The sequence below is a fragment of the Bubalus bubalis genome, chromosome 20, assembly GCF_019923935.1.
Source record: "Bubalus bubalis isolate 160015118507 breed Murrah chromosome 20, NDDB_SH_1, whole genome shotgun sequence".
NCBI lineage: Eukaryota > Metazoa > Chordata > Mammalia > Artiodactyla > Bovidae > Bubalus > Bubalus bubalis.
The window spans coordinates 28,782,037-28,796,458 of record NC_059176.1 but is presented as its reverse complement, the minus strand read 5'-3'; the positions used below and the strand labels follow the sequence as shown (position 1 = coordinate 28,796,458).

Here is a 14,422-nt window from a genome sequence, read left to right as displayed (position 1 = left end):
AAGAGAAACACCTACTGCCCCCAATTCAAGAGGAAGAAATCAAGTTATGTCCGAGAGAAATATCTCCTATTAAGATCTTTAAGTGGCAATATCTGTCTAGTTATGACAAATCTGTATGCCAGAGTATGCAAACACAAACGCTAAAAGTTTACATTTGCTGGAGAATTAGTAATTTTAGAATACAAATACCAGGACTATATCTTCTACCTATCACTTGTGTCATAACTAGACCTACCCATGTCATGGGGGCTTAATAAAACTCTTGAAACAGACTGCAGTGGTGCTGTATGTTGTTGTTTAGTTGCTAAGTCACGTGTGACTCTTTGTAACCCCGTGGACAGTTTCCCACTAGGCTCCTCTGTCCATGGGATTTCCCAGGCAAGAATACTGAAATAAGTTGCTATTTCCTTCTCCAGATGATCTTCCCCACCCAGGGATTGAACCCACGTCTCTATAATAAACTGTAAGTCAGATTCTATTTCTACAAAAAATACCAAGACAATAAGAGCGGTTTCAAGAGTGGTGAGAAGACCAAAGGCTTTGGATTCAGATGAACCCAGATTCAAATCTGGGCTGCAATACTTACAGCTAGCAAACAGTTACTTACATTGTTGAAGTGTGTCTCCTAATCTGTAAAACAGGAATGGTATCAACCTCATCAGTTTAAAATACTGATGAAAGGGCAGTTCCATTCTATATAATATGAACTGGCTGAATCCTAAAAACAGTCCATTTTTTTCCAATTCCTAGGCCAATTCAATCCAAATCTCTGGAAGATGAAACAGAGGCCTGCATATTAGGGGGGTTGGGGCAGAGGGGATTACCAGTGATTGTCAGTAGCACTCTCACTTAGAAATCACTGTCCTGGAGCCTTATTAACATAACAAAGCTTTTACCTGAGTCCCAGGTAAGGAACGTCACAAAAATAAGAGTTTTAAGACATTCTTTGCTTTAGTTCCAATCTTCTAAGAAGGAACTTTATCCAAAGTTCCTTTTACAGAAAAGAGAACCAGACTGCAAAGTTTTAGTTTAAAAACCTTTCCAAAGCCAGGAAAAATAAAATCCACATTGAAAATTTACATCAAAAGGAGGTATACCTTAGTCTCTTGGTAGTCATTATTGAATAGTTTTAGTACTAAACACTTTATGTATAGATGAACAGTATATTCAAGGCTGTATACCAAATGATATGCAAGTTATCTTATTTCTATGTTATCTTTCTTAAATTAAGTCTAAGTTTACAGTTTAAATCTATTCATGCTTCACGTAAACTCTCCCAATACATTTTTCATACGTTTTAAAATGGACATCTCACAAGCATTCTTACTAAAGACTTTAGACATGTAAAACAAATTCAATATTCTAAATTAACTAAGTAGCCCAATAAAAGAGAAATATATAAACAAAAACACACAATCATGAACATTTTGTTCCAAAAGAATCAGTGTGAAATAATAAAAATTTCTGGGGGGGGGGGGGAATCAAGAGTCTAGATAAACACCGAAGAACTTCTTCAAAGTAAGTAAACAAAAAGTTTAAAATGGCTATATCTGAACTAATGTGCCAACAACAGTAGATAGGCTGAAAGCAAGCAAGCAAAACAAATTTTCCTTAAAAGAATTCTGTCAAGAGGAGAATTAGAAGGCAAACCAAAAGCTAAGGTAAACAATATAGATCTCAAGTTGCATAGATTTGACTAATTCAGACACAAGTAAGACATTTTGTGAAGCTTACCAATGACTAATGCATTTACTAACTTAGAAAGTGTTTAAATTAAAGCTTTTCCACAACAGTACAAAGGTTATAAACACTGTATTAGGGACTGGTGAAGTATTATTTAGTGAGCCTAGGCTTCAGTGCATTTGTAAATGCAGTTTTCAAAAATAAATGCCTCACACTGAATATTGTTTGCACATGGTGTAATAGAAAGTTGTTCATCAAGAGAACTTTGTATGTCCCAGATATTTTAAAGCAGAGCACACACAAAAGAAACAACACTTGACATGTTATATTTTTAAAAGCCCAATAGTACATCAAAGCACTAAAACTCTGAACGGCCAACCTGATAAAGTGAATTCACTTTTTGATAAAGTGTCAAAATATCTGCTTTTTTACTTTTTAAAAGTTTGACTTTCCCCATTTTGTAGAGACAAAAAGTCGACTGGTTCAATATCAAACTGAAGATGTATGTATTTGTTTGAGGACAACCCTTTTAAGCTAATGCAATCTTCTTTCAACACTACATTTCCCTAATCATTCACCCCAGACAAATATGACATGTGTATCAGCGAACAAATACCACATACACTCTAAATATACAGCAGTCTGAAGAACAGGTGCAGCACTATTTACATGCATGCTTTTTTCCTTCTAAGCCTAACTTTGCCTTGGAAAGTGATTTTAAAATAAACACAAACATGCGAAAGAGCTGAACAATCCTTTTAAATGTAGCTCTTCTGAAATCCAAGACATAAGCTCTTAAACTACCAACATCTTCCAAAAGTTAGGTGAACCAGTATCTCAAAAGTTTCACCTTAAGACCGAGTCCGGCTCAATTATGAAGGTTCCTAACGATATTTAACTCTGCTGCCCCTGTGCGAGCTGGTAATATCAAACAAATACGTTTTACTCCAAGCTAACATTAAATCTTTTCTCAATCGTTTCCTCAAGACGGCACAGATAGTCTGGTTTGGCTTTTCGTGTGTAAAGACGGGAACTGAGGAGGGGAAGGCCTGGTGAAGAGTACTTTAAAAGAAAAAGTACAGAGCAGCGTTGATGAGTCAGTCACTAAGGACGAACTCAAAGGGAATCGAAGTGAATAAGGCAGCATCCCAGGTAAAAAGGTACTTAAAAGTTGGCGGTAGGAAATGAAAACTTCATTGGTCAGCCGCAAGCCATTGTGAGCGGCAGCAGCCCTGGAAAGAAGCGTGGCTGTCAAAGAGTAAGGGCTCCCAACTCCGGGGGAGGGGGGGCAGTCATGCCAAATCGGAAACAGGGGGGTGATACGGGAAAAGGTGGTAAAATCCCCAACCCAGTCCCTCTCCTAGGGCTCTCCATCTTAAGAGGCACAAACAGGAGCCAGCGCAGTGCCCGACAGCCCCACGCCGGATTCTCCCACAGAGAGGAACTCGGCCCCAAACCCCGGAGGCCCGCGCAGAACGCCTCCGGAGGAGCCCCCGCAGACGCCATACTAAAAGCCAAAATGGCTGCTCCAAGGAAGCCCGCACCGCGCAGCCAGTGAGGTCTGGGTAACAAGCTTCTGCGGGAAAGGGGGAGGGGGGTTCTAGGAAGAGCCGTCTCCAGGACTATCGCCCCCCGAGCCGCACAGGTAGGTTCCTCTCGGTCTCCCAAGGCCTCGAGTTCCGAATAAGGGGAGTCCCGGCCCCACCCCCCCCACCCCCGGCCGGGAACCCAGCCGCCGCAGCCGTCCCGCATACCGACCCCAGCGAGGTACCTGTAGTTCGGCCCGCTCCACCTCCCAGTGCGCCCGCTCCATCTCGAACCGAGCCCACTCGTGCTGGATGTAGTGCAGGATCCCTGGGATAGTGTATTGCTGCGGCCGGGACAGCTCGGGGCCTGCCGCGGGACCCGCTCCCTCGGCGGCCGGAGGACCCCCGCCGCCCGCCGCTCCATTCCCCCCTGGCGAAAGGCTCATGTTCCCCCCGGGTCCTTGCTGCTGCCGTGGAGGGGACGCCATCGCCGGGCCGCCACCACCGCCTCCGGCGAGCTCGTCCATTGTGTGTGGGGCCCCGGCCGGGGCGCAGGGCGAGACGCCGACGGCTGGGGGAAGGGCCGGAGAGGGTGGCCCCGCGCTAGCGGCGGGGCGGAGGCCGGCAGAGAGAGGGGCAGGGAGGGGGTCGTTGCTGTATGCCTGCCGTGGGTCAGAGCAGGGAGCTGCCGGCCGCCGCCATTACAGTCCCTCCTCCATCTGCCCGTCTCACTCACTCACTTTAGGGGAAGGGGGGGCCGCGGCGGGAGTGGGAAGCGGGGGCAGGGTTGGGAAGGGGATAGACGTAGGGCCGCCGCTCCCGCGCGGCATGCTGGGTAGAGAACGCCGATGCCGCCGCTCGCCTACTAGCCAAATAGAGTCTGGCCTCACCCTACGCAGGCGTACTGAGAACGCAGTCGGCCTGCCGTTAGAGGCGGAGAAAGCTTGGCCCCGCCCCTAGGCCAGCCCCCAGGCTCGGCGGAGGTGTCTGGTGGCCGCGACCGGATTGTGGGTCACCGACTCCGACATTTGGGAGGGAGTCGGTTTCTGCCTTCCCAGGAGTGGGTTTCCCTCGCTCAGTCAACCCCCTCAGCGCCGTTTCCCACTCAAGAGTCTCAGCGGCGCTCCTGCATTCGGAGTTGGGTTTTAACCTGAGTGGTCCTTCTAGCCGGCCGCAGCCGGTCCCGGATTCTTGACGTTTCTTTTGCATTCCTTGCGTGTTTCTGGCAGTCCCAGAGGATCGGGCCTCTTTCTCTGCTTGTCACCCGCTTTTTCTCTGGTTTCCTAGCACCAGTCAGTTCCCGGGGCTTTGGGGACGTTCTCTTTTGACAAATAGCCCAGATCCTCCAGGAAGTGAAGATTGATTCCCTGTCTCCGGGCTCTGGTTCCAAAGTCTGTGCTCCCAGTCGCAAGTTGCAACATGTACCACTTTGCCTCCCTGGTTTCCAATTCTGGGGTGGGTTGTGTTTGGGGCGTTTGAGAGAGGAGCAGGAGTCATTTTTCTCTTGGGAGAAGGGGAGGTGAAAAACTTTAGATCTTGATAATGGGTAGAGGGAGAAAGAAAACTTAAAGGAGGCTGATTAACAGACGTTTTAGAAGTGAATGGGCTCACAAATACTGTCATACATAGCAGAATCTTCTTTTATAATTTATTTATTTTAATTGGAGGCTAATTACTTTACAATATTGTAGTGGTTTTGCCATACATTGACATGAATCAGCCATGGGTGTACATATGTTCCCCATCCTGAGCCCCCCTCCCACCACCCTCCCCATCCCATCCCTCTGGGTCATCCCAGTCCACCAGCCCCAAGCACCCTGTCTCATGCATTGAACCTGGACTGGTGATCTGTTTCACATATGATAATATACATGTTTCAGTGCTATTCTCTCAAATCATCCCACCCTCGCCTTCTCCCACAGAGTCCAAAAGACTGTTCTATACATCTGTGTCTCTTTTGCTGTCTTGCATATAGGGTTGTCGTTGCCATCTTTCTAAATTCCATATATATGCGTTAGTATACTGTATTGGTGTTTTTCTTTCTGGCTTACTTCACTCTGTATAATAGGCTCCAGTTTCATCCACCTCATTAGAACTGATTCAAATGTATTCTTTTTAATGGCTGAGTAATAGTCCCTTGTGTATATGTACCAGGGCTTTCTTATCCATTCCTCTGCTGATGGACATCTAGGTTGCTTCCATGTCCAGGCTATTATAAACAGTTCATAGCAGAATCTTTTGATGGAAATAGAAAATAAGAGCATTGTGAAGACAAAATCCTAGATGAGTGGCTAAAAATGTTTTTCTTGGTTGTTTGAGTGAATATAATATACACATAAAAGACAAGGTTAATCTTTTTAAGTACTATAATATGTGTTTTTGTGTGCTTAGGTTGCCAGGAAACATTCTTAATGAACTAGTAAGCTTCTAAAAGTTAATGTAGCTAATAATCATTTGGTTAAAAAATAGGACAAAAATATTTAACAACCTAAGAGAAAAGATTCATTAATTACAGCTGTGCCAGGAAATCGCATATAAAATTCACTGCATTATTTTTTTTTCTTCTCTACTACCAATAAAATTTTCACGACCATTTAGAGTGTAATTCAGAGATAAAGTGATACATCTTGTTTTGTCATGTCTGCTTTACTGCTATTATTGTTTAATGGAAAGCAGATTGGACTTCTTACCCTTGCTGCCATATTTTATTTATATATGAAATAAGGTCTGAGATCACAGCATTAAGAACTATCTCTCCATTTTATAGCAACTAACATACAACTAGCTTATTCAATCTTGTTCTTTTTCAAGGGGCCTCATAGCAGGTAAAAAGTTAACAAACACTATACTGCCTCAAGACCTATTATACACCAAAAGGAATTTGTGAGAAGATGTGGCTGACCTCTCTTACATTGGCATCAAAAAAAGAGGAATATACCCACTAACATTTCCTGATTGTACATCAAGCTCAAATAAAGACTGGGTTTATATTTTTCCTCCTCACCCACCTTCAGAACAACAAACTTACTTCTATTACCCATCCTGTTAAGTGGCACTGCATTCAAACCTGAGGCCTGGCAGTCCTTCATTCTAGTACCTTCCAATCCCTTTCTCAGTATTATCTTATATCTCTCCCATTATCTTCATACATGTCTTAATTTAAACCTTTCCACCTCTACTCTTTACCCGCTTTCCACTACCACTGAAGTCTGAGTGATCTTCAAAAGGTAGGTCTGATCCTGTCATTCCCTGGTTACACTGTATTAATGATGACCAAATTTAGAATAAAGCCCAAATTTTAGCATAGCGTTTAAAAGTCCATCTTATGGCCTAATCTACCATCACATCATCATGGTACCCCATTCTTCTCTCCAGCTGAACTGCACCATTTTGAGTTCTGAAAATGTATTACGCTGTTTCATTTCCAAGAATTTAATACATGCTGTACCCAACTGGCTTTCCTTCCTGTCTTCCTTCAAAACTCAAATATTTCCTCCTCCAAGAAGCTTATTATTTAGAGACCCTATCTTAGTAATAGTATCCCATGCTGAACTCCTAATACTCACTACATTTATTTATTTATTTATTTTTTAAATTAATTTATTTTAATTGGAAGCTAATTACTTTACAATATTGTGGTGATTTTTACTATACATTGGCGTGAATCAGCCGTGGGTGTACACGTGTCCCCCATCCTGAACATCCCTCCCATCTCCCTCCTCATCCCATTCCTCTGGGTTGTCCCAGTGCACTGGCTTTGAGTGCCCTGTTTCATGCATGGAAGTTGGACTGGTCATATGTTTTACATATGATAATATACATGTTTCAATGCTATTCTCTCAAATCATCCCACCCTCGCCTTTTCCCTCAGAGTCCAAAAGTCTGTTCTTTGTATCTGTGTCTCTTTTGCAGTTTTGCATATAGGGTCGTCGTTACCATCTTTCTAAATTCCATATATATATGCATTAATATACTGTATTGATGTTTTTCTTTTTTACTTCACTGTGTATAATAGGCTCCAGTTTCATCCACCTGATTAGAACTGATTCAAATGCATTCTTTTAAATAGCTGAGTAATATTCCATTGTGTATATGTACCACAGCTTTCTTATCCATTCGTCTGCCGATGGACATCTAAGTTGCTTCCATGTCCTAGCTATTGTAAACAGTGCTTTGATGAACCTTGGGGTACATGTGTCTCTTTCAGTTCTGGTTTCCACAGTGTATATGCCCAGCAGTGGGATTACTGGGTCATATGGCAGTTCTATTTCCAGTTTTTTAAGGAATCTCCACACTGTTCTCCATAGTGGCTGTACTAGTTTGCATTCCCACCAACAGTGTAAGAGGGTTCCCTTTTCTCCACACCGTCTCCAGCCTTTATTGTTTGTAGACTTTTTGATAGCAGCCATTCTGACTGGTGTGAGATGGTACCTCATAGTGGTTTTGATTTACATTTCTCTGATAATGAGTGATGTTGAGCATCTTTTCATGTGTTAGCTATCTGTATGTCTTTGTTGGAGAAATGTCTGTTTAGTTCTTTGGCCCATTTTTTGATTAGGTCGTTTATTTTTCTGGTATTGAGTTGCATGAACTGCTTGTATATTTTTGAAATTAATTGTCAGTTGCTTCATTTGCTCTTGTTTTCTCCCACTCTGAAGGCTGTCTTTTCACTTTGCTTATAGTTTCCTTCGAAGTGTAAAAGCTTTTAAGTTTAATTAGATCCCATTTGTTTATTTTTGCTTTTATTTCCATTACTCTGGGAGATGGGTCATAGAGGATCTTGCTGTGATTTATGTCACAGAGTGTTTTGCCTATGTTTTCCTCTAGGAGTTTTATAGTTTCTGGTCTTGCATTTAAATTGTTAATCCATTTTGAGTTTTTATTTTTGTGTATTGTGTTAGAAAGTGTTCTAGTTTTATTATTTTATAGATGGTTGACCAGTTTTCCCAACACCACTTGTTAAAGAGATTGTCTTTTCTCCATTTTATATTTTTGCCTCTTTTGTCAAAGATAAGGTGTACATAGGTGCATGGATTTATCTCTGGGCTTTCTAGTTTGTTCCATTGATCTATATTTCTGTCTTTGTGCCAGTACCATACTGTCTTGATGACTGTAGCTTTGTAGTATAGTCTGAAATCAGGCAGGTTGAGTCCTCCAGTTCCATTCTTCTTTCTCAAGATTACTTTGGCTATTTGAGGTTGTTTGTATTTCCATACAAATTGTGAAGGTATTTGTTCTAGTTCTCTGAAAAATACCATTGGTAGCTTGATCGGGATTGCATTAAATCTATAGATTGCTTTGGGTAGTATACTCATTTTCACTATATTGATTCTTCCAATCCATGACCATGGTACATTTCTCCATCTATTTGTGTCATCTTTGATTTCTTTCATCAGTGTTTTATAGTTTTCTATATATAGATCTTTTGTTTCTTTAGGTAGATTTATTCCTAAGTATTTTATTCTTTTCATTGCAATGGTGAATGGCATTGTTTCCTTAATTTCTGTTTTCCCATTGTTAGTGTATAGGAATGCAAGGAATTTCTGTATTAATTTTATATCCTGCAACTTTACCATATTCATTGACTATCTCTAGTAATTTTCTGGTGGTGTCTTTAGGGTTTTCTATGTAGAGGATCATGTCATCTGCAAACAGAGTTTTACTTCTTTTCCTATCTGGATTCCTTTTATTCTTTTTCTTCTCTGATTGCTGTGGCTAAAACTTCCAAAACTATGTTGAATAGTAGTGGTGAGAGTGGGCACCCTTGTCTTGTTTGTCAGTTCAAACTTGTTTGTCAGAACAAACCCTTGTCTTGTTCCTGACTTTGGGGGAAATGCTTTCAATTTTTCGCAGTTGAGGATAATGTTTGCTGTGGGTTTATCACATATGGCTTTTATTATGTTGAGGTATGTTCCTTCTATGCCTGCTTTCTGGGGAGTTTTTATCATAAATGGGTGTTAAATTTTTCCAAAGGCTTTCTCTGCATCTATTGAGATAATCATATGGTTTTTATCCTTCAATTTGTTAGTGTACGAGGTATTTAAGTTGTCTATATATGTATTCCTCAGTAACACTCATACTAAACACTGTGAAAGGAAGACCTGCACATACCAGGTACTATAAATCTTTACTTTTATATATATATATATTTTTTTTTTAATTTCTGAATTGGCTGCTATTTTTCAGATACTCTTGTTAGTCCTTGGTGATGACTGAGAATCAGACAGACATAATCTCTGCCTTCACAGACTTTCCAGTCTAGTTTTAGGTAAATTACTTAGCACTAAGCTCTCTTACTTCCTCAAATTCTGGTCCAGATCTGTCTTAAAACTGTCTCTTGTGCTCTCTATTTGAAGAATTCCAGTTGAACTTCTCTATATTCACTTTGTCTATGGTTTCATAAATGTCCAAAATGCAGTCCTAAACCGTATTCTTCCCAGATCATAGTCATTTATCTGCAGATTGTAACCTCCTGGAGGGGCAGGACCTATGCCTCTATGCCTCTGTTGTTGATAATGGTACCCTCAGTACCTGGCACAGTGAAATCCCCAATAAATGTTTGATGAATAACATAAATTCAGACTGGACTTATGTAAATATTTTTTCTTCACCTCAATCATTTTTATCAGTTTTGCTACCATTGTACCAATTGTCTCTTGAGGTTCAATGACCAGAACTGTCCTGAGTACTAGTAGTAAAAGGCACAAAAATCATCTCCTCTTTTGGGAAAATATATTTTACACCATTAAGTAATGCTCAAAATTCTCCAAACCAGGCTTCAGCACTATGTGAACCGTGAACTTCCTGATGTTCAAGCTGGTTTTAGAAAAGGCAGAGGAACCAGAGATCAAATTGCCAACATCCGCTGGATCATGGAAAAAGCAAGAGAGTTCCAGAAAAACATCTATTTCTGCTTTCTTGACTATGCCAAAGCCTTTGACTGTGTGGATCACAAGAAACTGTGGAAAATTCTGAAAGAGATGGGAATACCAGACAACCTGATCTGCCTCTTGAGAAATCTGTATGCAGGTCCGGAAGCAACAGTTAGAACTGGACATGGAACAACAGACTGGTTCCAAATAGGAAAAGGAGTTCGTCAAGGCTGTTTATTGTCACCCTGTTTATTTAACTTATATGCAGAGTACATCATGAGAAACGCTGGACTGGAAGAAACACAAACTGGAATCAAGATTGCTGGGAGAAATATCAATAACCTCAGATATGCAGATGACACCACCCTTATGGGCAGAAAGTGAAGAGGAACTCAAAAGCCTCTTGATGAAAGTGACAGTGGAGAGTGAAAAAGTTGGCTTAACGCTCAACATTCAGAAAACGAAGATCATGGCATCCGGTCCCACCACTTCATGGGAAATAGATGGGGAAACAGTGGAAACAGTGTCAGACTTTATTTTTCTGGGCTCCAAAATCACTGCAGATGGTGACTGCAGCCATGAAATTAAAAGACGCTTACTCCTTGGAAGAAAGTTATGACCAACCTAGATAGCATATTCAAAAGCAGAGATGTTACTTTGCCAACAAAGGTTCGTCTAGTCAAGGCTATGGTTTTTCCTGTGGTCATGGATGGATGTGAGAGTTGGACTGTGAAGAAGGCTGAGCGCCGAAGAATTGATGCTTTTGAACTGTGGTGTTGGAGAAGACTCTTGAGAGTCCCTTGGACTGCAAGGAGATCCAACCAGTCCATTCTGAAGGAGATCAGCCCTGGGATTTCTTTGGAAGGAATGATGCTAAAGCTGAAACTCCAGTCCTTTGGCCACCTCATGCGAAGAGTTGACTCATTGGAAAAGACTCTGATGCTGGGAGGGATTGGGGGCAGGAGGAGAAGGGGACGACAGAGGATGAGATGGCTGGATGGCATCACTGACTCGAAGGATGTGAGTCTCAGTGAACTCCGGGAGTTGGTGGTGGACAGGGAGGCCTGGTGTGCTGCAATTCATGGGGTCGCAAAGAGTCGGACACAACTGAGCGACTGATCTGATCTGATCTGATCTGATTGTGCTTTGTGTACATGGCTTCTGTGGACACTCTGCAGCAAGCTCCTAGAATCTTGGCCTCTGTAGGTAATAAGCTTTTCCAAGTTCACCTACAACTCACCTGACTGGAATGTCCTCCCTCAACTGTGGCTGAGTCATTTCCTGTCTTCAGTATCAACCTTTGAAACTTGCTATATGTTGTATCATTTCGTCAGTCTTGATCATCCCTCCTCCACTCCCATTGATTCTCCCAGTTTCAGCATACAGCTGCTGATTTTCAAGAATGGCTGCCTATTTATGTCCTTAGTCAATTTTGAATTTTAAGGGTCTTTTTTCCCCACTAGCTAATCTTAGACACCTGTGTGCTTATTACATCTGACCCAAAAGAGACTTGTCATATTAATATTTCATGTGCATATATCAGCAAAAGTATGTTAAGGAATTCTGGCTTTTAAAAAAATCAGAGTGGCCTACACTCAGATACCTTCTCCCTAATTACTGCAATACCTGATGTACAAAGTATTTTGACCCTGACTTGGAGAACTTTATAACCTCCTATAGTTACGGACCTGAACATCCAGTTTCATGCCTTGCTGGCTATGTACCTGACATCCGTCTAACAAAGAGCTCAGACTGGTTCACAGTCACTGGTCTAGTCATCTTTTTCCATCATCTGAAAAGATTGTGACAATATTCTTATCTCCATGAAGAGAGAAAGCGGAAATAAGAGTTCTGGGTCACTTCCACAGCTCTTGGTAGAATAGGAAGTGTTTCTACTCTTAGATCAGTGAGTGTACATGTTTATTTGAAAACAAAAAATAAAATTTTCTTTCACAATTCTGCCTCCTCCTGTCTTGTCAGTGGATTCAATATTTACTATCTCTGGCTCAGAAATTATTTGCACTTTTGAAATCACTTTTAAGGTAGTTTGGGGGTGATTCAGTAACTTGGGAAAATTGTATAGTATTTACATTTATAAATATAGACAACAAACCAGTATTAGAGCCTAGAGAAGGATCTTTGAGAAAAAAGTTGACATGTGTTCCAAAACCAAAAGAGCAAACTGCAGTGCAGAAGTAACAGAAAAGAAGGCAGCTTTGACCTGCACCATGGTTTAACCTGCATAAGATCAGATACCTACTTCTCATTAAAGCTGCTGCCTGTGGCTAGGAAAAGTATAAAAATATATGCACAATACTTGAACTATTCAAATAGTGTATTGTGTGGAAAAGAAAAGGCAAAGCATCTTTGCAGATTATAGAAAGATAGGCATCAAAACGAGGAAATTCAGCATGCCATATAAAATTCCAATCCAGGTTCATCCCTGAATTGTCTCCCGGGTAATATGAGTCAGAAGGCAGTAGGCTGTGATAATACTGTATAATAGCTAACTCATAGAGATGTCAAAACTGAAGGGAAAAAAAAGGATTGCCAAGAACCCAGTTCCTCCTGAACGTTGGCTTAAAATGAAAGACCAGGTCTGTAAACATGAGAACCAGATGACAGGAAAGTGTGACAATGGGACATTGCCAAAACTTTCCTCAGTAATAATTTAACAGTCTTGGAAATGTGGTGTGTCTCCTGTGGCGGCAGCGGGGAGAAGGTTCAGAAGAATAGTACCAGACACGGACACCTTGCCTCGGCAATCTCTGCTGAAGATAGTGTTTTCTTTGGAAAATATTTTAAATTTGGCGAACATTCACAGAAACTTGTTTTTTTTATAACAACACATTTTAAAAGATGGTAACCTCTAGTTTTGTCTATTAATAGACCAAACTAAAGTACATGACAATTATCCTACAAAAAAAGATTCAAGAATTCCTTTGAGCATATTAAAATAACTCCTATTCCTCCTGTTGTATTATAGCTTTCAATATAGTAATTGGATATTATAAATTGTATTGTGTGTAGACTTTTTTATTTAACTTTTTAATTTTGGATTCAGTCATGCAAAAATAGAAAAAAGTCTAATAAAATGCCATTTTCAGCAATTAGCAATATTTTACCATTTTTATTTCACCTATTCCACTTTTTTTTTTCTGAGTGAGAAATTTTTTTGACTATTAGAAAAGTTTAACAAAAAGTTTACTGTGAAAATATACACTGCTTGATTTTTATATGGTAGTAAGTCCAGCCCTTTAGAGATAGGACATGTGGAAGCAGTTGATTTCCTTGATAGACACAACCTGTGTGTGTTATACAGCGTTATACAGTGTTATATATGTGAATTATACTCATTCCAAGGTTTCTAAAAATGATGAGACAAGTTTCTTATATTACTGCCATTCCACTATTGTTCTGTCACCTACCAGTTGCCATCTCCACACATGCATATATTGCATGATTCATATAGGAATCAAATCCCCGAAGACTTCTTGGACATGTCCATCACCATTTAATTTCAGTGATAACTTCTTGTCCATAAATTTTTTTCAACTCAAGAGGGTAAGCCTTGCTAATGGTGTATACTCAGCAAGCTCAGAGATACCCTGAAACGGAATTCACGGCCTCCCTCACACTCCTTCCCATGCCCAGCCCTGGGAATGTTTTAAAGTAAATGCCAAGCATCATTTTATTTCATTGGCATATATTTATCCAAGTATTTTTAACACACTAGGACCTTTTGTTTTTTTCAACATGCCACAATACCATTATCACATCTATAAAATTGTGATTCCATTATACAGTCTAATCCCTAGTCCATAGTTTCCCCAATTATCTTTTTTTTTTCCCCAATTATCTTAAAAAAAAATTTTTTTTTTAAGTTGGTGATTTCAAACTAGGATCCAAACAAAACCTACATATTTCCTTTATTTGCTGTATCTTTAGGGTTTTTTTTTTTTGGATTTGTCTTCCTCTCAGCCCCACATCATTGTATCATTTATTTGTTGAAGAGATTATTTATCCTGTAGAATTTCCCACATTTGGCTGATTGCATTTTTATTGTATTATTTAGCATATTCCTTTCTCCTCCATATTGTCCATAAGCTGGAAGTTAGGTCTAGAGACTGGGTTTGGTTCAGGTTTTAATATTTGGGGATGAAAGTACTTCTCTACTGGGGCTGCAGTGTACTTTCTGTTGCACCATAGCAGGCAGCACAGAACGCCCAGTTGTCTCAATTTTACTACTGTAATGTACTAAACTTGATCAGCCTGATCTAGCTATTGTCAGTGTTAGCTGAGTTAGCTAACTGTCTTTTGAAACATATTATCGTGTTCTAC

At 40.6% G+C, this 14,422-nt stretch overlaps 2 protein-coding genes across 6 annotated transcripts in view; one reads left to right on the top strand and one right to left on the bottom strand.

Annotated features, from left to right (window-relative positions):
• STRN3 (striatin 3) overlaps positions 1-4,078 on the bottom strand; it is a 105,907-nt gene extending 101,829 nt beyond the window's left edge. Inside the window, exon 1 of one of the 4 annotated variants that reach the window (XM_025271507.3) lies at positions 3,455-4,078. In XM_025271507.3, coding sequence (XP_025127292.1) covers positions 3,455-3,736 — 282 coding nt within the window. In that variant the 5' untranslated portion in view covers positions 3,737-4,078. The remainder of the gene's footprint in view (positions 1-3,454) is intronic. The other 3 variants (XM_025271508.3, XM_025271509.3, XM_025271510.3) reach the window with 3 other exon arrangements.
• The window catches only part of AP4S1 (adaptor related protein complex 4 subunit sigma 1), a 50,247-nt gene continuing 38,819 nt past the window's right edge, over positions 2,995-14,422 (top strand). Inside the window, exon 1 of one of the 2 annotated variants that reach the window (XM_025271515.3) lies at positions 2,995-3,242. The gene's annotated coding sequence lies outside the window, so the exon portion shown is untranslated. Of the gene's footprint in view, positions 3,329-14,422 lie in introns of both variants that reach the window. The other variant, XM_006056612.4, reaches the window with a different exon arrangement.